At 43.5% G+C, this 19,728-nt stretch overlaps 1 protein-coding gene across 1 annotated transcript; it reads right to left on the reverse strand.

The window, feature by feature from the left end:
- Positions 1–319: 319 nt before the first annotated feature.
- Positions 320–3,830, reverse strand: LOC127663987 (protocadherin gamma-A1-like). The gene has a single exon (XM_052155843.1). It carries the CDS (start codon positions 3,520–3,522, stop codon positions 1,090–1,092), a length of 2,433 nt encoding a protein of 810 aa, XP_052011803.1. The 5' UTR covers positions 3,523–3,830; the 3' UTR covers positions 320–1,089.
- Positions 3,831–19,728: the final 15,898 nt, after the last annotated feature.

Raw genomic sequence — 19,728 nt, forward strand, 5'->3', positions numbered from 1 at the left:
GACAAAAAATTTCTCACTTGTTATAACCACAAATTCTAGGAAGACAGTGTATTTTGAAATTTAGGCTTATGCATTTAGTTTAAGTAGAAGATTGTTTTTTTTTTGTTTTTGTTTTTTAAGTTGTAGAGCTGGGCGGTGGTGGTACACGCCTGTAATCCCAGCACTCTGGGAGGTAGAGGCAGGCGGATTTCTGAGTTTGAGGCCAGCCTGGTCTACAGAGTGAGTTCCAGGACAGCCAGGGCTATACAGAGAAAGCCTGTCTCGAAAAAAAAAAAAAAAAACCAAATCCAAAAAACAAACAAACAAAAGTTGTCACCTACTTCTGCTTCCCTATCTTGACAAAATTTCTGTCCATCATCCCCCATTTCATAAGTTACTTAAGGAGATAAATTTTTTAAGCGCACATAAATTATCTCTTAATGAGAGATTATAGAACTAAGATGTTTAGCAATAACATCACAATTTTTATAGATTATTATCATTTTATATTCACACAAGTAAAATGTGACCTTTGATGGGTTTCACCACTATCATTTCTGAATAAGTGGATGGTCACCTCAGATCAGTGAAATGATTTAGCCAGGCATAAGTGAGAAATAGGAGACACATTTGTTCCCAAAGGAGTCAGCCTTCACACGCACTCCCCCTCCTCACCACTCACAGTATGACCAAAGGCTCCTTGCCACCGTAGGAGTTTCCACTCTCCACCCTGTTTTTGAGAGTGGGATTTTGGGCATGTTCTCCAGCCCCAGAATGTTAACAGGAATCTAAAAGGGTAGGCCACTTGTGTTGTGCCTACATGCCTGAAATGCCAGCACTCCAGTAGTCTGAGGCATGAGGATTATAAATGTAAAACCCTGCTGGGAAACAAAGTGAGTTCAAGGCCAACCCAGACATCCTATCAAGACCTTATGGCAGAACTCACCTAGCATGCATACTAAGCCCTGAGGTTTAATCTCCAGTGGCATAAAACAACAGTAAGCATTCCCAGGCACTACTGGGGAGTAACGGAACACACTATTTATAGAAAACAGTGAAAGCAAGTATGTACAGCCAAGATTATTTTCATTGATATACCTTATAAGGTCATTACAAATTTACCTGAGAAAATATTTCCTCTTTATCTTCAAGCAGAGACTGGGGTGCTGACAGAAATTCCTTTTTGTCACAGCTCTCCTGGCTGATGAGTGTGTCTGCATAGTTGGGCTGCGGGAAGATCAAGTGGCTCCTTCGAGAGTCAGCAGTGAGTGAGATCTCATGAGAATAGGTCTGTAGAAATGCATGTACCCCATCAACACCTACAAAGTTGGAGGCAGGCAGGCCGGTCAGTCCATTTGCTGCAGTCTGGAGCAAGCGTGAGGAGTACCAGTGTCGCAGCTTGAGGACCAAGAGCACGATTACAAAGGCCAGGAAGATGCAGGAGACTACAGCCACTGCCACTACCAGGTAGAGTGTGAGGTCTGATTCCTGGGGATCAGCAGGGGTTCCGATGCTGCTCAGGTCAGCAAGGAGGTCAGGGATGCTGTCAGCCACTGCTATGGTAAATGTTATTGTGGTGGACAGAGGAGGCTGGCCATGGTCCTGCACAGCCACCACCAGGCTCTGCTTGAGAGCATCTCTGTCCACTAGGGCTCGAGCCGTGCGTACCTCACCTGTGTGTAGTCCCACTGAGAACAGCCCTGGCTCACTGGCCTTGAGCAGACGGTAGGACAGCCAAGAGTTCTGTCCCGAGTCTTTGTCCACTGCTACCACTTTGGTCACTAGGTAACCGGGCTCAGCAGATCGAGGTGCTAGCTCTACACCAGTGGAGCCATCAGTAGGGAGGACAGGGTACAGGATCTCTGGGGCGTTGTCATTCTGATCTATCATGAACAGACTCAGAGATACATTGCTGCTGAGTTGTGGGTTCCCACTATCACGGGCTATCACTCTTAGCTGCAAATCTCGAAACTGCTCATAGTCAAAGGATTGCAGTGCATAAACCACACCAGTGTCAGAGTTGATGGAGAAGTAAGAAGACAAAGGTACTCCCTGAATAGTGTCTTCCTCCAGGGCGTAAGTCACTAGTGCATTCTCATTGTGGTCAGCATCCTGGGCCTTTACTGTGAGGATGGAAGCCCCTCTGGGGTTGTTTTCAGGGATGTAGACAGAAAAGGAGTCCTGTTCGAAAACTGGAGGGTTGTCATTGACATCTGTCACTAGCAGTGAGATGTGAGCTTGGGTAGACAGGGGTGGAGTTCCCTGATCTGTTGCCGTTATTGTGATGTTGTGCCTAGAGCTTTGTTCTCTGTCCAGGGTTCTTTCTGTAACTAAGCGGTAATAATTGTCGACTAACTTTTCCAGTTTAAAGGGTAGGTTGCCAGGAATGGAACATGTGGTGTGACCATTGTTATCAGCATCTTGATCATGCACACTGATAAGAGCAATTATGGTCCCGGGAGGAAAGTTTTCTGGTACTGTGGTAGTGACAGACGTGATTCCAACTTCCGGGGCATTATCATTAACGTCCAAAACATTTACCAGCACCTTAGCTCTGGCCATGAGTCCAGCGCCATCCTGAGCTTGAATTTCCATTGGATAAACTTTGTATTCTTCAAAATCTAGTGGTTCTTTATTTGATAGTTCTCCTGTGTAAGAATCCAACTGGAATTTCCGGACCACACTGTGGTCTACCTTGTGAAAGGAGTAGGTTACTCTGCCATTAGCTCCCTCATCTGGGTCAGTAGCATTCACCCTGAGTAGCAGAGTGCCCAATGGAATGTTCTCAGGGACTCTCACGTGATACTCTGCCTGAGTAAATGCTGGTGGGTTGTCGTTCACATCTACCACCTGAACATGAATTTGCAGAGTCCCTGAATGTATTGGGTTGCCGCCATCAGAGGCAGTGAGGACAAGGTAGTGGACAGCATCTTTTTCTCTGTCTAGAGGTCTCTGCAGTACCATCTCTGGCTGTTGTGGTCCTTCAGGTGCCTGTTGCACATCCAGGGAGAAGTGAGGGTTGGCGCTTAGCTGGTAGCTCTGAAGTGAGTTTATACCCACATCAAGGTCTTGCCCGAGAGGCAGAGGGATCCTAGTACCTGGAGTCGTTATTTCACTCATTTTTAATTCTAGCTCTTCTAACTGGAACTGGGGAGTGTTGTCATTAATATCAATTATCTCTACTTCGATAGGGAGAAGCTTCCTTTCATCCTCCATAAGGATGTTAAAGCTCACGATACAGGGCGCGCTCTGAGCGCACAGCTCTTCCCGGTCTATCCTGCCTGCGGTGACCAAGCTGCCGCTTCGCGGGTTCAGGGAGAAAAGCTGAGACCTACCTCTGGAAACAATGCGGATCCCGCGCTCCACCAGCTCTCGGGTTTCCAGTCCCAGGTCCTTGGCGATGCTGCCCACGAAGGAGCCTTTGTCGGTTTCTTCTGGCACAGAGTATCGGATGTTTCCAGCCCCAGCTTCCAACAGCAGCTCCAGAGAAAGGCACAGCAGCATCAGCAGGCTCCAGCCGGTTGGCTTCTCTGGCATCGCCATTGCTCTCCGGCTTTCTGCCTTTTTTTCCCCCTTCAATCTGGTATCAAGGATATTGTTTCTCTGTTTTTCCGGGGTCTTCTTTACCTTAATATTTTAGATAATCATAGAAGAGAGCTGTACGCTGAGCAGTCTCAGGCAGACATTTTCAATGTGGCAGGAAGGAGAGTCTAAGAGTCACGCGTTTTCCCTTTTTTCTTTTTAAGTTGGTTGTGTGGTGTGGTTTAAGTATCCCCCAGGTTGGTGAACAGCGGCGCCCAGAGTCCTAACAAGTTACTGCACTCCTTGAAAATGTAATCAGGTATCTTAAGTCCTGGTTTATTGTCAGGTAAATAGATAAAAAAATTTTTTTATAATAGTATGCCTATGTATGTATGTATGTATGTATGTATGTATGTATGTATGTATGTATATATGTATGATGTAGCATATGTAAAAAGAAACAATGTTCACTTCTTTATAGATATGTTGTTGTATTGCACTGTGCCGGAGAACCTGGCAGTCCAAATTACCTTATTTCCTTGTTGGCTATTAAAGAAATAATAGTTAAGAGAGTTCTCTAACTACAAAGAAAAGAAAATCAGCCCCTCATTTTTGTTGTATAGCTTCATCATCTGATAATTTCTCGGGCCACAAAGAACATTTTTGAGGATGAAAAAAATATTAGGTGTGTGTGTGTGTGTGTGTGTGTCTGAGATCAACTTTCAGACTTCAGGATAGTCTCCACTCCATTTTCCTCCCATTGAGCTTTGAATAATTTCAGAATCTGGTATTTTGAAGACAATGTTAAACCATATCTGTATTTCCCTTTTTATTTTCTGAAGAAGCTATGTTAAGGAAGATTTAAAATTTCCCCAAAGATAATCTATTTTAAAGAGAATAAAATTGGGGTCCTGCAATTTCATTAAAGTGATCACATGAATGTATAATTTTGACTTCAAACTCAAAAGACAGAGAAGTTGTGATATTAGTCTTCAAGGATGAAAACAGCCACATCTTTATTTTTAGGGAGGCTATAGGGATAATAGGTGTTCTATAATGATGCATTACATTCTGCAGGAGAAGGTGGCTTTCTCAACAGCAGTATCTTCTGCCTTGGATGATGATGATGTCACTTTCCTTCTATTCATTGTTAGGATGATGGGGCACAGCTGCAGTGGTGAGCATACCCTGGCTCCTTTCAGGCTCGCTGGCGGGCTCTCAGGAGCAGCAATGAAGCTCGGAATGCTAGCGGTGTGACAAAGGTCAAAGTAGGCCAAGAAGATACATTTGCAGAAACAGAGGGTAGCTCCTGAGAAGTGCCTTCTAGGAACAGTAAGGCATTCCGCTTTACTACAGGATCCTGGCTGAAGGGAGTTCTTGGAAAGTCCAGAGCTTGGTGTGGAGCTGGGATATTTAGAATGGTGAAGAATGCTGAAGGTTCAGTCAACAAACAGACAATCGAGATGAATGAATTGAATCTGCTTTTGTTTGTTTTGAGACAGGGTTTCTCTGTGTAGCCCTGGCTATCCTAGAACTCACTCTGTAGACCAGGCTAGCCTCGAGCTCAGAGATCCACCTGCCTCTGTTTCCCAAGTGCTGGAATTAAAGACGTGCACCATCATACCCAGCCGAATGAATTCAATCTTATAGTTTGAAGAAAAGCAGGAATAATTTGAGAATTTGGAGGAGTAACTTCCCAAGTTCATGCCAGTTTTGAAGACTTGGTTTGTTCAGAAAAGAACTTCCAGTTAAATGTGTTCCTTCTGCTAAAAGTGCCGTGGTTGTAGGTCGTTCTGAGAACTAGCCTGCTTTATCCAGAGTGTTGTCTCAGCTTGCAAATCAGCTGCAGCAACCGCAAACTTTTGCTGACTTTCATGTATTCTGAATGACTAAGTGACTGTAACATTCAGTGAAAGATGTTTGTCCACTGAGTGAGATGTTGGCAGATATGGAAAGTTGCTGATTACTTTGTTCAAAAACACAAAATGGGAAGATGGTGACGGATAGCAAACCAACTTAAACATAACAATCTGGAAGTGAAATAAAAGAGCTGAAAGTACAAGAAAGAAAAGATTTTGAATGGATTCCAAAGCAATTAGAAGAGTGGTGTGAAGATCTGAGAAGCGTCAATTTAAAAAGCTGTCTTCGCTATGCACTTGGATCATTAGGTTGACCACAGCAGCAGCTGAGAGGACACTGGGAGCCACTCCTACCCGCAGCCAACGGTGCAGCCTAACGGGAAGGGTATTTCTGGGATGCCAATGCTTTTGTTCTAGTTATGATAAATGCAAAGCAAATCATTTGAAACCATATGAAAAACTACTGCATGTTTTATAAATTACACATTTACATATACACGTGTATTTCCCGCCATTTTGTCATATGCTGAGTGTCCTGACTCATTCTAACACAGTGGCACGGTATACCATGATGCTCTGCTGAATTCCGAAATACTTTCACTAAGAAGTGCACTCCAAGATCAGAACACTTACAATATTCTTGTTTGCTTTGCTCTAATTTACTATATTCAAAAAGTAAATTATCAGTTACTAATGTTCACTTACACATTCCTGTAAAGAAATTATGACTTTGGGATTATAGTAATAAAATGACATTTGTGAAGGCATTAGTATAAATTATTTGGATATATAATATACCAGAGATCTTTTCATCAGAGAGAAATATTTTCTTGTAAATATGTTAAATTTATGATTATGTATTTTACTTCTCAAAGGCTGAGCTTGGGTGGGAGAGGAGCTCAGCTGATCTGCACATCAGAGCTGAGCACGAACAAAGCCCCAGGGTCAATCCACAGCACAGCAGGAATCTAAGCGTGGCGTGCAGGCCATAATCCTGCAATCCTAGCAGGAAGTTAGAGTCAGGAGGACAGGAAGGTCGAAGTCATTCTTGGCTTACACAATGGGTTGAGGTCAGCCTGGCTACAGGAGATTGTTTCAGATTAAAAAAGAAGAAAGAAAATGAAAACAGAGGGAAAAGTTGAACTCTTACATTAATAAATGACTAAATGGAATATGAATTTTCTTGTGTAATCATCATAATTTAAAACAAATTTACCTCTTGGTTGTCTTAGGTAAAAAAACATAATTGTCTTTGATTAAATTACTAAATGCCTTAGCTTTTGTTGATCTTTCATTGTTATATTTAAAATCTAAGTCTTTGCAAATGTTTTAATTTATTCCTTGATAAATAAGTTTAAAAACTATAATGTTTCAAGTTACAGTAATTTACTTTGCTTTTTCTGACAAGAAAATATGGTATTTGCATTTCAGAAACAATTTAGACAGGATGCTGGCAGCCAACTAGATACAATAGTCATGAAAGTTTCAGAAAATGAGGAAAGGAAGGAGGGATTTAACAGCATTATGAATTGGTATGACTCTTTTATAACTAAATTCAGTTTCTCAGCATCTTAAAGACAAGTATATGGGCCTCAAGGGTAGCAACTTAACAATGCAATAACCCCCCCCTCATTATTGTAACAAAGAAACTCTTTAATAAAAAAAAAGAGTTTTCAGAACATGTTAAAGCATATTAATGCATGCAAAGTTCTTCTAAAAGGAACTGTAAATTAAAGAGGCAAAATAAAGCACGTATAAAAGCATTCAGTAAACTGGTAGAGCTTCCCGTCCCTACCAGCAAAAGACAAGCAGGAACGACTTATAAAAGTTGTATTAAGTGAAAATATTCAAACTCACATGTATGTATTTGACTCCAATACAACATGTAAGGCTTCATTGTTGACACTGCAGGCAATGTCCAATTCAAAGATGTTTCTGGAATTAATCGGATAGGTGAGGCCATGCATCGATTCTACTAAAAGGTGAGGGTTAAGTTGGGAGCAACTCCAAAACCTGCTTAGAGGCCAGGCTGACAGATGTCCCTGGTGTTGGGATGGAGTAATAGGCCCAGGATGGCTGCCAGGAGCCTTTTGAGGAGGACGAGTATAGAAACCAAGGCAAGGCTTTCAAAGCTAAACCTCCATCTGCCTGGCAGTGCTGTATACTTGGTACACTGAGGTCCAGCAGCAGCTCCTGAAAACTCATGGTAAGGACTAGGCAACGTAGTAACTGCCCATCACATAGGCCCTGGTAGGTTCTGACTCTGAGACGGAACAGTGTTGGACATACTTAGCTGTATGAGTCCCCAGGTTGAAGAACTGCATTAGCTGGTCACATGATAGGACAGTGAGCTCTTGTGCTTCAAGTTGGTGTATACTTTGGTCACCAGGTAGACAGGCTCCACGGAGCACATTGCAGTGTCTTGCCTAGTTGAAGGTGTTGGCAAAGCGTACTCCTTGTATTTCCTGTCAGCCACCCACCATCACAGGGAGGCTCTGGATGGCCCTGAGCCAGCCAAACCTGATTATCACGCTAAGAATCAATTTAAAGGCACTCTCCAGGAATACTATCGCAATCTGTCCTCGTTGACATAGGACAGTAGCACTCTCTTGATGCAAAGTCACTTGGTCAGGGAGAAAGGGGAATCCTGAGAGATCCCAAGCACTGGTCTGAAGTACTGAAGGAGGCTTGGGTGAATGTTCCAATCACTCAGCACAAGGCACAATGGTACACATCTGTAATCCAGCATCAGGAGGCAGAGACGGATGCGTTATAAATATGAGACCAGCCTATGCTACACAGCCATACCCTGTCTCAAGGAAAAATGAAGGCTCAGGATGTGGCTCACTATGAGATACCTGCCTGGCAGAGAAAAGACTTCATGATCAAACCTCAGCACCACAAAAAGAAAAGGGAAGAAAGAAAAAAAAAAGGCTTGTCTGAAAAGAAGCACTTGGATTGCTTTTGCCGTCGTCGTTGTTTTTTGGTATTTCACTTTGTAGTTGAGGCTAGCCTTAAACTCTGGATCTTCTTGCTCAGTCTCCTGGATGCTGAGGTCACAGGCCTGCACCATCATTCTCTGCATACAGACTACCTTTGTTGATGAAAATGCTTGGGTAATGCTTGAGCTGCAGAAAAGAGATGGCTCATCTCTGTGAAGGCACTGATGGCAAGACTGTGCTTTAGAGTCTGCCCCCATTCAGGATTCCATCTCTCAGGAGGTGACAGTTATATAGTGATTCTCGGAGGTGAGCGGTCCGTGTGATTACTCCTTCTGCAACAATTTTCACCTGTCCATTTAAGCAAAGCTCTCAGCCACCCTGTTTATGTAATTGCAGTTCTTACCTGTGGAATCCGGGTTGACAGTGACCTATGCTGCACTGTAGTTCTTGACCTCCATTTCAACTGGAACTTTGGAAATGGGTCTTTAGACTGCCTCCAATCTTTTATCCTTACGGTCCTTTTTTTTTTTTTTTTCTCTTTTTTTAAAATAAAAATTAAGCATCGCTGCAATCTGGGGACAGTAGGTTCTATACTGTATGACTTATGAGATTGTATAGAAATTACAGGAGAACTCTACCTTAAGGATGTCAGTGAGGATCACCTGGAACGTGGTCACGGGAAGGGTCGGCTCTTCTGCAGGATGGGTCAGCTGCATAGATGTGGCTCATCAAAATCCAAGGCCTTTTTTTTTTTTTTTTTTTTTTTTTGTCCAGCTGTTCTGCCCCCATGTCCATCACTGCGGAGTGGCAGTCCTGCTCCTCTGGTCTAGGGTTTCCAATATTTACTGCTGTAATGCTCTCCATTCATTTCTGGAGTCGATTTACTTCTGGAGTCAGAGATATGTTCTAAAAGTTATGTGATACATTTGTGGAGTTGTTCTCCGCATCCGAATTTTTAAATGCTGATATTAAGATGCCATCCGGAATTCCCAAATCAGTCTGTGCCACAAGCCGCTGTCATTTAAGTCCAGACCAATTCTGTCTATATGATTTTCAGTAGAGTTAATTTTCAAATTCTAAAGGCTTACATAATTTCTTTGGTGGAACTGCTGTGTAGATCCAGCCATTCTCAAGTTGGTCTCTGCAGTCGTGGCTAGGTGGAGCAGTTCTCAGCATTCACTCTCAGATTCCCCACCTTTAACCACTCTGCCTACTATTCAAAAGAAGCAGAGCAATAGATACGCAGTTCTGGGAACAGAACAAAGACTGCAGAAGGGAGGAGGCGCTTCCTGCGCTCAGTGCGCCTGCTCCGTGGGCTACTTCCTATCCACCCAGCCATTGAGACGCGAATTCGCTCTCTGTAGCCACTCCTAGCTTTCCAGGTAAGTTTAAAAGGCAACACCTCGATCAGAGTCATTAAATATGCTGGAGATGATGGTCAAGACATTCTAAGCGGAAAGCAGGAGACAGGGCGCTAAGAGATTCAAACCGAGCGAAGGGCCGTGCAATGTGTTAACAAAAGCCTGCGGAGATCACTGGGTCAGAATGACCACGGACTTGACGACAGCGGCACCCAGAGGTCCAGCGTGGAATCTACCCCCAACTTGCTTCTGAAATTCTCCCGGAAAAATATCAACTACTTTAACGTGAAGAGTATACATTGTATTTTTATTTTGGCAAAATATCAGTAAAACTATCTTTTCACTAAATTTAAGCGAAGTAATCTAATCTATTACAGTTCGACTTAAGAAACTTCATACACTTTTTACTTGGTATTTTTTTTTTCAGGTGCTGGCTATCAAAACCAGGACCTTGCGCTCGTCTAGACAAGCCGTGTACATGCAGCTGTATCAAACGCCGCCTTTAGCACTCATTTTCGAAGATGATGCACTAATGAAATATTTGTCTTTGGGAAACAAAGTGGAGACGTACTTGACACTCTTTAGTGGGACACATCTGTAATCCCAGCACATCTGTAATCCCAGGAGGCAGGAGACACATCACACGTTCGAAATCAGCCAGGTCTACACAGAAAGTTCCAAGCCAGCTGGGGTGACGTAAAGAGACATTAAGAAAAAGAATTCTCTTTACTAGAGAAACCATCCACTGTAAAAGATATATCATAAAAACAATAATTGCCAGAGTTGAGATGGCTCAGAGGGTAAAACATCTTGCTGGAGAAAGCATGAAGACCTTCTTCTAAATACCTAGCAGCCATGTAAAAAGCTGATGGCCACACTGGCTCCTGTAACCCCAGCATTGTGGGGGTGGAGACAGAAGATCGCAGGGGTTTGCAGCCTGCCGGCCTAGCTCCAGGTTCAGTGACAGATCAGGGTGTAGCACAGAGGGTCTACAGCCTTCTCTGGCCTCCACAGGTATGCTCCTGGGTAGGAGAGGGCCTTCCTGCGCTGGCAGACACACACAATATAAAATAAATTCTTACTGTAAACTCAAACATAATTTTCACCATAAAACATTGAAAACATGAATGAAAATTTAAAAAAAAACCATAGAATTGTAGTAATTTAAAGTTTTACCTTTGATGTCTATCCTAACTCTTCCAATATGCACACTATTTAAAATTCCCCAAATAATTAGCTTTTTTTAGGGATAGTATTAGCTACTCATATTGGTTTACTAAAATGCATAGAGTAGATGTCTACTGTCTGTGTATCCTGTTGTGGAGTATCCACCAGAGGAGATTGCCTGGGCATGGATTTAAGCCAATATAAATTCTTTGTTAGTCAGTCACCTACTGAGAAGCCAACTCTTTTAAGTTCAGAGTGTATTTTCGAGAACCTGACTTAAGTTTGAACTCAGGTAAACTAACAGGCTGCCACCTACCATCAGTTTCCAAGTTGCCCCCCCCCCCCCCAAAAAAAATCTGAGCCTAGTTCCAGTCTCTAGGCTATTCCCCAACAAGACCAGAATATCCAGGCTACACCTTCAACAAGACCAGTGTCTCCAGGTTTATTCCCTCAGCAAACCTGCACCCCCAGGTTACAAGCCACTTCCTGCCTAACAGTCACCAATGCAGAGGGGGAGCAGAAGTTAAGTTTATGATAGGACTTCCAGCACCAGCCAGTTATGTTGAAGGCCTCAGAAGCTTTCCAATTAGATGCTTGCTCACATACTTCCTGGTTGCTGCTCTCTATAAAGCCTTGCCCCATAGATATTCAGGGCTCCCCCACCACCAAAACTGTCCCATGTGATGGTGGTGCATGGCAGGGGTGCAAGCTAGCTCAATTAAAATAAAGACCCTGCTGTGAGTTCCATCAGATTGGCTCCTGTCTGCTTTTTGGGATCACTAACATTTCCCTGGCACTACACTACTACATTGGTTGTGCAGAATCCCAGTGTAATCCTTTCTCAGGGTGGGCTTTTAAGCCCAAAATTTGTCCAAGGTTGACATACTTCAGTTAACAAGAACAATCAGCCAGAAGGGCAGAAGCCGAAAACCAAGGTTAGTACATTTAGAGACATTCCAAGAATTATGAACTTAATGGATTAGGTCACTTTTTGCTTTTGGTTGGTGGTGTTGCCTGGGTGCTGAAATGTACAGCCTAAATGGTACTCCCGTCATGGACTCAGTGAAGTCTGTCTTTCAGTAGATTGGGCTTTGTGCCTCTGACCTATTATCAGCGTTCTTGTTAGTTACCACATTAGTTAGCTGGCAGGCTTTACGGTTCTTGACAGTCTTGGCTATCTTTGGGTTGGCATCTCTAATCCTGATATTAGCAAATCCTGTGTTCTCTGGACGCCCATGTGGGAAGAGCAGTGAATCTTCTGAAGTATGTGTAGTTCCATTTCTTCTGGCACAATGGGTTTGTAATCTGCTGCTCTCTTCCATATGCCATAATGTTGGGACACAGGCAAATTCCTAGCCCAGATTATGGCATCTTTTGAATACGTAAGGTGGTTAGAGAATATACGATCCCCTAGATCCAAGGAAGTCAGAGGCATGAGAGGTCTGATTTCTAGAGCAGCATGTTGGGCTGCTTTATTTGTCCTATTGCCTTCTCAAACTGGATTCTTCCTTTGCTGGTGTCTCAAGCAGTGGATGATGGCCAGCTTTTTAGTCCCCCATAGAGAGAGCCCTTAGAAGGAAGAGGATTTCCTCTTTATTTTTGATAGTCTTTCCTTCTCCCATCAGAAGGCATCTCTCCCTATAAAATATGCCAATGGACAAGAGCATTTTGTAGCAAAGGCATTTTATCTTTTCTCAGCTCTAATGACTTGCTTAGAGTTACCAGTTCAGGTTTAAGGGCTGACATTCTTTCTGGGAGTGGCTCTACCCATATGATCTTGGGGTTTGAGACCACAGCTGCCCCAGAATATCTATCCTGAATGAAGCTCTGAAGATCTGGTGTGGTCCCATGGATGTGGAACAAAATGTCTTGAGCAGTCATGCAGTGGTCTGTCAAGGTCTGAGTCAGGCAGCAGAGTAGCAGGGCTCAGGAAAGTTGGGGCCTGAAAGGTTATCCTGGGGGAGGTGGGAGGGGGACTTAAGAGGAGAGGCTGGTAATGAGTCATTCTGGCATTGGTGATAGTCAGGCTTTGGCCTAGTAACAGTTTTTCAGCATCCTTAGCCAGGTGGGCTGTCATTGTGATGGAGTGCAAACAGGGGCCCGCCTTCTGGCAACTGGGTCTAATTTCTTTGATGGGCCATTGCCCTATGCCAGGGCCCAGGTCTCTTGTCCATGAATAGCTGGAATGGCTTAGTCACTTCTGGCAACCCCAGAGCTGGTGTAGAAATTTCTTTCTGGCCTCAGAGAGAAAGACCTCTGACCTTCTCTTAATATGTATCCTCCAGATCTAGGGAGGTCTCCTGTGATTGGCAGAGTAGGGCCTTCTTAGTGGAGACTTGATAGTATAAATTTTCTCAGGGTCTCCAAGAGGTCTTGGGTCTCTTTTAGACATTCTTGTTTGGTTTCTACTGTTACCAGGAGGTTATTTATAAACTGTTGAAGAGACTTCTAGGTTTTAGCAAGACAGAATGTTAAGCTCTATTCTAACAAGGAAGCTGGTGGGTTTCTTTTTTATTTTGAGGGTTACCCTGGATATCTTTTAAGGCCCTGGTCTGAATAGACGTTTTCTTGGTGTATTTCCTGGCCCAGTGGTCCTCCTACATTGGTTCTTTTCAAAGCGGGGCCATTTTCAGTCCTTAGAGCCCCCCTTACCTCTTTTTGTAGAGGCCATTTGTTTTAGATGCCTCCTACAAAGGTAGGTCACCGGCCTGGTGCCAGGCCCTGAGTAAGCACATTGGTTCCTAGAAGCCATTTGTTACAGACATCTCCCACAGTCCTCTGGTTTGTTTTAGACATCTCCCACAGTCCTCTGGTTTGTTTCAGACATCTCCCATAGTCCTTTGGTTTGGCCATGGCTGCCAACAGGATCCTTGCCAGATGGAGAGCCTGTTTCTTCTTCTTTCACACCTCTTTTTTTAAAATCTTTATTAAATACTTTTGCTGTCATTATCTTTAGACTCTTTTCTCTTAGTCCTTGAACCCATTTGAGTTTCCTGATACCTGGTGCTGTCTGGTTAATAAATGCTAGAGCTACCGCTGCGTTCCCTCACTTTGGCAAAATTAGTAGCTAAGTCTCATAGGCACTTTGAGACCTACCAAACAGAGCCTGGGGGTAAGACTTAGAGTCTCTCCTTACCTTTAGCAGAGTTTAAGCCCTAATCTGGGCAGGTTCCCTCCAGGGCCAGGAACCAGTTTTCTGGCCTCTAGCTGTGGTGAGGAAAACCTGCAAGAGCTCTTTGCAACATCTCAAGTGGGTTGGTGAAAAGCACTGTTTCTAGGAAATTAATTAAATATTGAGGGTTGTCTGAAAAAGGGGGAGCTTTGAATTCTCCAGCAGAAAAAGGTCATTAGTGGCAAAAGGCCAATAGGTGTTAGGTTGGTTTCCTTGATCATCGATTGTCCCTGCTTCATGTGAGGACAGGCCAAGAGACTCAGGCTCACAAGGCAGGGCTGCCTGAAGCTGCTGCCATTCTGCCTGAGGGGTTGAATAAGGCTGGGGTGGAAAAACAGCATCTTCTTCTGCTCCTCTTTGGAGGACTGAGTAGAGGGAGTGTAGGAGGAGACACCGCGACCGGTCTGGTACGAGCTTTTTGCTAGCTGTGGCAAAAACTTCTGCCTATTGTCTGGGGAGAAAAAGTTTAAGCCAAGAGGGCAGGTCCTCTAGACCCAACATTTTCTATCAAAGTGAAAAGTTGCCCCGTAGCAAGAAACAACCCAATCCGAATGAGACACTCAGGTCTCCTGATCAGTGCCTGGAACATCTTCCAGCCCCTGAGTGTTACAACTCTTTGGCATGTCTGCCCAGTTGCATCTGACCATGAAATACCTTTTTTTTAGGTCTCATTTCAGAACAGAATTACAGATGTGGGCACCACTCAGAATTTATGAGAGACAGGTACTGTGCAGAAACCGACAAAATTATCTAGTGCCACATAAATACATGGACAGACTCACAGACTGAAACGGACATTACCAGCATTAAGACCCTAAGGGTTGGGTCCTGGGGGCCTGAAGTTCCTGGCCAAAGCACCAAAATTTTGTGCAAGGACGCATTCATAAACCCCAAAAGACCACCAAGGAGCCATTTCTGATGTAATAGCATTACGGGTCTCTTTATTACAAGCTTGGGCTTGGCTCTCCTCTAACTAAACTCTGACACAGAAAGACAGGAAGGGAAGGCAGAGCAGCTTCTAACCCTCATCAGGACAAGTAAGGGGGTGAGGGGGTGAGGGAAAGGGTGACCAGCTTGACAAGCATCTAACAGAATGGCTATAGCTGATAGGTGGGTTCCCTGAGGCAAGACCATATACAATCACAAATGGTCTGAAAGTACATCTGAAACAATCTGACTAATCTCTGATTAATTGTTGCTAGGAAGTAGCTAGGGAGTAACTCTGGCCAAGGACAAGCTGTGGGGTCCTTCCTGGTATTTGGGTGCAGCTTGGATTCCGTTGCAGGTCAAGTTCTCAGGCTTTTTCTCTTCTTTAAGATGGAAGCCAGTCCCAAGATGGAGTAGCTTTGGCCTCTCACCACAGCCAGGCACATTTTAGTCCCGTTGACAAGATATCATATATAAACAACTTAACAGAAGTAATGATGTATTTGCCTCCTGGCATCAGTGTCTTCAGCTCCAGGCTGCCTGGCTGGCTCTGTTTCTGGGCCTGATGTGAAGCACAGCCCAATGCCAGAAGGGTTTGTGACAGCAAAGATGTTCTGTCACAGTGATCAAGAAGCAAAGGGAGATGAAGCAAGGATTAGAGAGATCTTCCCAGGGCATGTCCCTACTGCCCTTCTTTCTCCAGCTGGGCCCACCATGTACTTTCCACCATATCCCAGTAATTCCATAGTATCTACCAAGGGATTAAACATAGATTAGATCAGAGTCCTCAGGATTAAATCATATCTACAAAGCCCATCAACTGGCAACCAAAATACTAGTGCCTGTTAGGGGAAAGCTTTCTACTCAAATAAGACACACTGTTAGTAAACCTTCCCACTTTAAAACAATCAGTACTGTATTTGTACTTAGCTAGGAAGGTAGTATGCATTAAACAGTTCTATTGAATTTTAAGGTGACATAGAATAATTTTTCTCTCATAAAATGATATAGGTTTTAGACTACATTTTCTTTAAAATAGATCAACCATGTTATCCAATCAGCAATTGTATGTACCTCCTGTTTGTTTGTTTTTGGACAGGGTCTCAGTATGTAGTCCTGGCTGGCTTAGAACTTGCTTTGTAAAGCAGACTGCCCTCCATCTCACAAAGATTTACCTGCCTCTGCCTGGCGAGTGCTGCGACTAAAGGTGCTGATCACCAAGTCTGGCTACCATGTTCATGTATTAGGCACTGGAACACAATGAACAAGACAAAACTTTCTACCACAAAGTCAATTAAGGATATAAAGAAATAAAGTGAATTTTGCAAATGCTAACCACATTTTAAGAGGGTCATATAAATTTAGATATGTGTCTTAGTCAGGGTTTCTATTCCTGCACAAACATCATGATCAACAAGCAAGTTGGGGAGGAAAGGGTTTATTTAGCTTACACTTCCAAATTGCTGTTCATCACCAAAGGAAGTCAGAACTGGAACTCAAGCAGGTCAGGAAGCAGGAGCTGATGCAGAGGCCATAGAGGGATGCTGCTTACTGGCTTGCTTCCCCTGGCTTGCTCAGCTTGCTTCCTTATAGAACCCAAGGTGGTACCAGCTCAGGGATGGCACCACCCACAATAAGCTCTCCCACCCTTGATCACTAATTGAGAAAATATCTTACAGCTGGATCTCATGGAGGCATTTCCTAAAGGGAGGCTCCTTTCTCTGTGATAACACCAGCTTGTGTCAAGTTGAAACACAAAACCAGCCAGTACAACTGATCCCTTGTCAACTTGACACACAAACACATTTCTTTCTTATTCAACCCCCAAATCTAAATAACTTTAAGTCCCATAGTCTTTGCAAATTCTTACATACTAAAATTTCAATCCCTTTCAAATATCCAATCCCTTTTAAAAAATCTAAGTCTTTTTACAATTAAAAAGTCTCTTAACTGTGGGCTCCACTAAAATACTTTCTTCTTTCAAGAGGGAGCAATATCAGGGCACAGTCACAGTCAAAAGCAAAATGAAAGTCCAACAGTCCAATGTCTGGGATCCACTCACGATCTTCTGGGCCCCTCCAAGGGCTTGGGTCACTTCTCCAGCCCTGCCCTTTGTAGCACACACTTTGTCTTCTAGATCCCAGCTGCTTGTACTCCACTGCTGCTGCTGTTCTTGGTGGTCATACCTCAAGAACATGGTACTGTCATCTCCAAAACACTGCTGTCCCCCACTGCAACTAGGCTTCACTAATAGCTTCTCATAGACTCTCCGCATGGTGCCAAGTCTCAACTCCTTTGAATGACCCCTTCAGTCCTAGGCCATCAATTGCAACTAAGGCTTCACCTTCACCAATGGCCTTCTATGGCCTCTCATAGGGCCGAGCCTCAGCTGCTCTTCATGACATTCAAAACCAGTACCACCTGGGTGACTCTTACACAGTACCTAGTCCTGCTACAGCACGAGGCACAACCTTGGCTATCTCTGGACCGCAGCTTCTTTGTGCTCTCATTAAACACTTCCCAGAAGATTTCACTGCAGTGAGGCTGGTCTCTTCTTAATCACCACCAACTTCTTAGCTCCAGCTAACCAGTATCAATAGTCCCAGTAATGCAAAGATTTCGCTTCAGTAGTTTTGGTGTCTTGTTAATCATAGCTGATTCTTCAGTCCCAGCTAACCAAAACCACAGAATCTTCACAGTCAAAATAGCAACAGCTCTGATAAGAGTCTTTAATCTTCCCTCTGAAATTTTATAAGCCAGGCCTCCATCTTCTGCACTGTTCTCAACATTATCTTCCAAGCTTCTACACAACTTCCCACAGAGCTCTTAACATCCCAATGGTTCTTCTAGCTCAAAGCTCCAAAGTCCTTCCACAGTCCTCCCCCAAACATGGTCAGGTTGTCACAGGAATACCCATCTCTTGGTACCAATTCAGACACTGGAACACAATGAATAAAACTTTTCTACAAAGCCAATTAAGTATACAAAGAAGTAAAGTGAATTTTGCAATTCACTTTAATGACATTTTAAGAGGGTCATTTTAATTTAGATATGTGTCTTAGTCAGGGTTTCTATTCCTGCACAAACATCATGATCAACAAGCAAGTTGGGGAGGAAAGGGTTTATTTATCTTACATTTATGCATTGCTGTTCATCACTAAAGGAAGTCAGGATTGCAGGTCAGGAAGCAGGAGCTGATGCAGAGGCCATGGAGGGATGTTACTTACTAGTTTGCTTCCCCTGGCTTGCTCAGCTTGCTCTCTTATAGAACCCAGGACTACCAGCCCAGGGATGACACCACCCACAATGGGCCCTCCCCCCTTAATCACTAATTGAGAAAAAGTGTCTTACAGCTGGATCTCATGGAGGCATTTCCTCAACTGTAGCTCCAACTTTCTCTGTGATATCTCCAGCTTGTGTCAAGTTGACACACAAAACCAGCCAGTACAGACATGGTTAGTATTTTAGAAGACATAAATCAACTGTCTTTGATGCATCATCACAGAGATTCAAATAAAACAATAAGTAAAAAATGGATATTAAGTGGGAATGGCAAGGTGTGATAGAACACTCCTTTGATTTTGATACTGTGCTCAGGAGGCAGAGGCAGGTGAGTTTCAGAGAGGTTGAGGCCTGGTAGGGCTGCATAGTGATACTGTCTCAAAAAAAAAAAAAACCCAAACCAAACCAAACCAAACCAACAAGTGGAAACTGTCATTTATGCCAAGTACTATGCCACATGCGGACGAATAGTGGATTATGGATGGCACAAACAGCTCAACTTAGTAAGACAGCGAAGATGTCTTACTCAGAATAAATTCTAAGATGATTAAAAAATACTTGCCAGTAAGAGCCTGGACATATGCTGGAGGTAGTTGCTGATATCCCAGAAAGTGGAAGGCTGACTGGGCCAGGAGATTCACTAAGAGTTCAAAGTTCTACCTAGGTAGGGTTTTTATGAAGATTTTATTAAAAAAGATTTTAAAAAAGCTTCCACATTATACTTGGGACATTATAACAGGTCCCAAGACCTCAGCACAACTGACTCCATGATGAAAATACCATTCATCACACAGACAGTGTGATGGCTATTCCTGTTTGTCAAGTTGACTATATCTGGAATGAACCACAATCTAGAAATGGAAGGCACACAGTGATTCAGGTCTTGAGGCTGGAAGATACATGGAGATCTTGAGGTATAATGGCCATGAAAAGCTTAAGTCCAGACAAAGTAGTATACACCTTTAATCCTAGGAGACCGAGGCAAGCAGATCTCTGACTTCAAGGCCAGACTTGGACAAAGCAAGTTCCAGATCCAGGAGTAGTGGTACACACCTTTAATCTGGGCCACACTTTCTGCTGGAGGCCTATATAAGGACATTGGAAGGAGGAAGACTCACTCTTTGCCTGCTTGCTCTTACTTGCCAGCACATCTGTCGGTACCTACTTCTTCAGGATTCCAGTTTACATAGAAGACCAGGTGAAACAATTAGCAACTACTAGATTCTTGGTCTACCCATTTACAGCTGTCCATTATTGGGTAGGTGGACTACAGACTATAAATCATTACAATACATTCCCTTAATTCCACAAGTTCTGTGCCCCTAGAGAACCCTAACTAATACAGACAGTACCAATGGTCAAAACAAAGACCTAATTTATCAAACTTCATAGTTCTGGGAAAGTCTCTGAATGTACTAACCTTGCTTTTTGGCTTCTGTAGTTCTTCCTCTGGTTAGTGGTTCTTCTAATAAAAGTATGCCAATGCAGGACATCTGTTTATTTGTGCTTCAAAGCTC

The sequence above is a fragment of the Apodemus sylvaticus genome, chromosome 13, assembly GCF_947179515.1.
Source record: "Apodemus sylvaticus chromosome 13, mApoSyl1.1, whole genome shotgun sequence".
Lineage (NCBI taxonomy): Eukaryota > Metazoa > Chordata > Mammalia > Rodentia > Muridae > Apodemus > Apodemus sylvaticus.

Coding starts and splice junctions, on each gene's coding strand:
- LOC127663987 (XM_052155843.1), bottom strand. CDS start 3,522: ATGGCGATGCCAGAGAAGCCAACCGGCTGGAGCCTGCTGATGCTGCTG.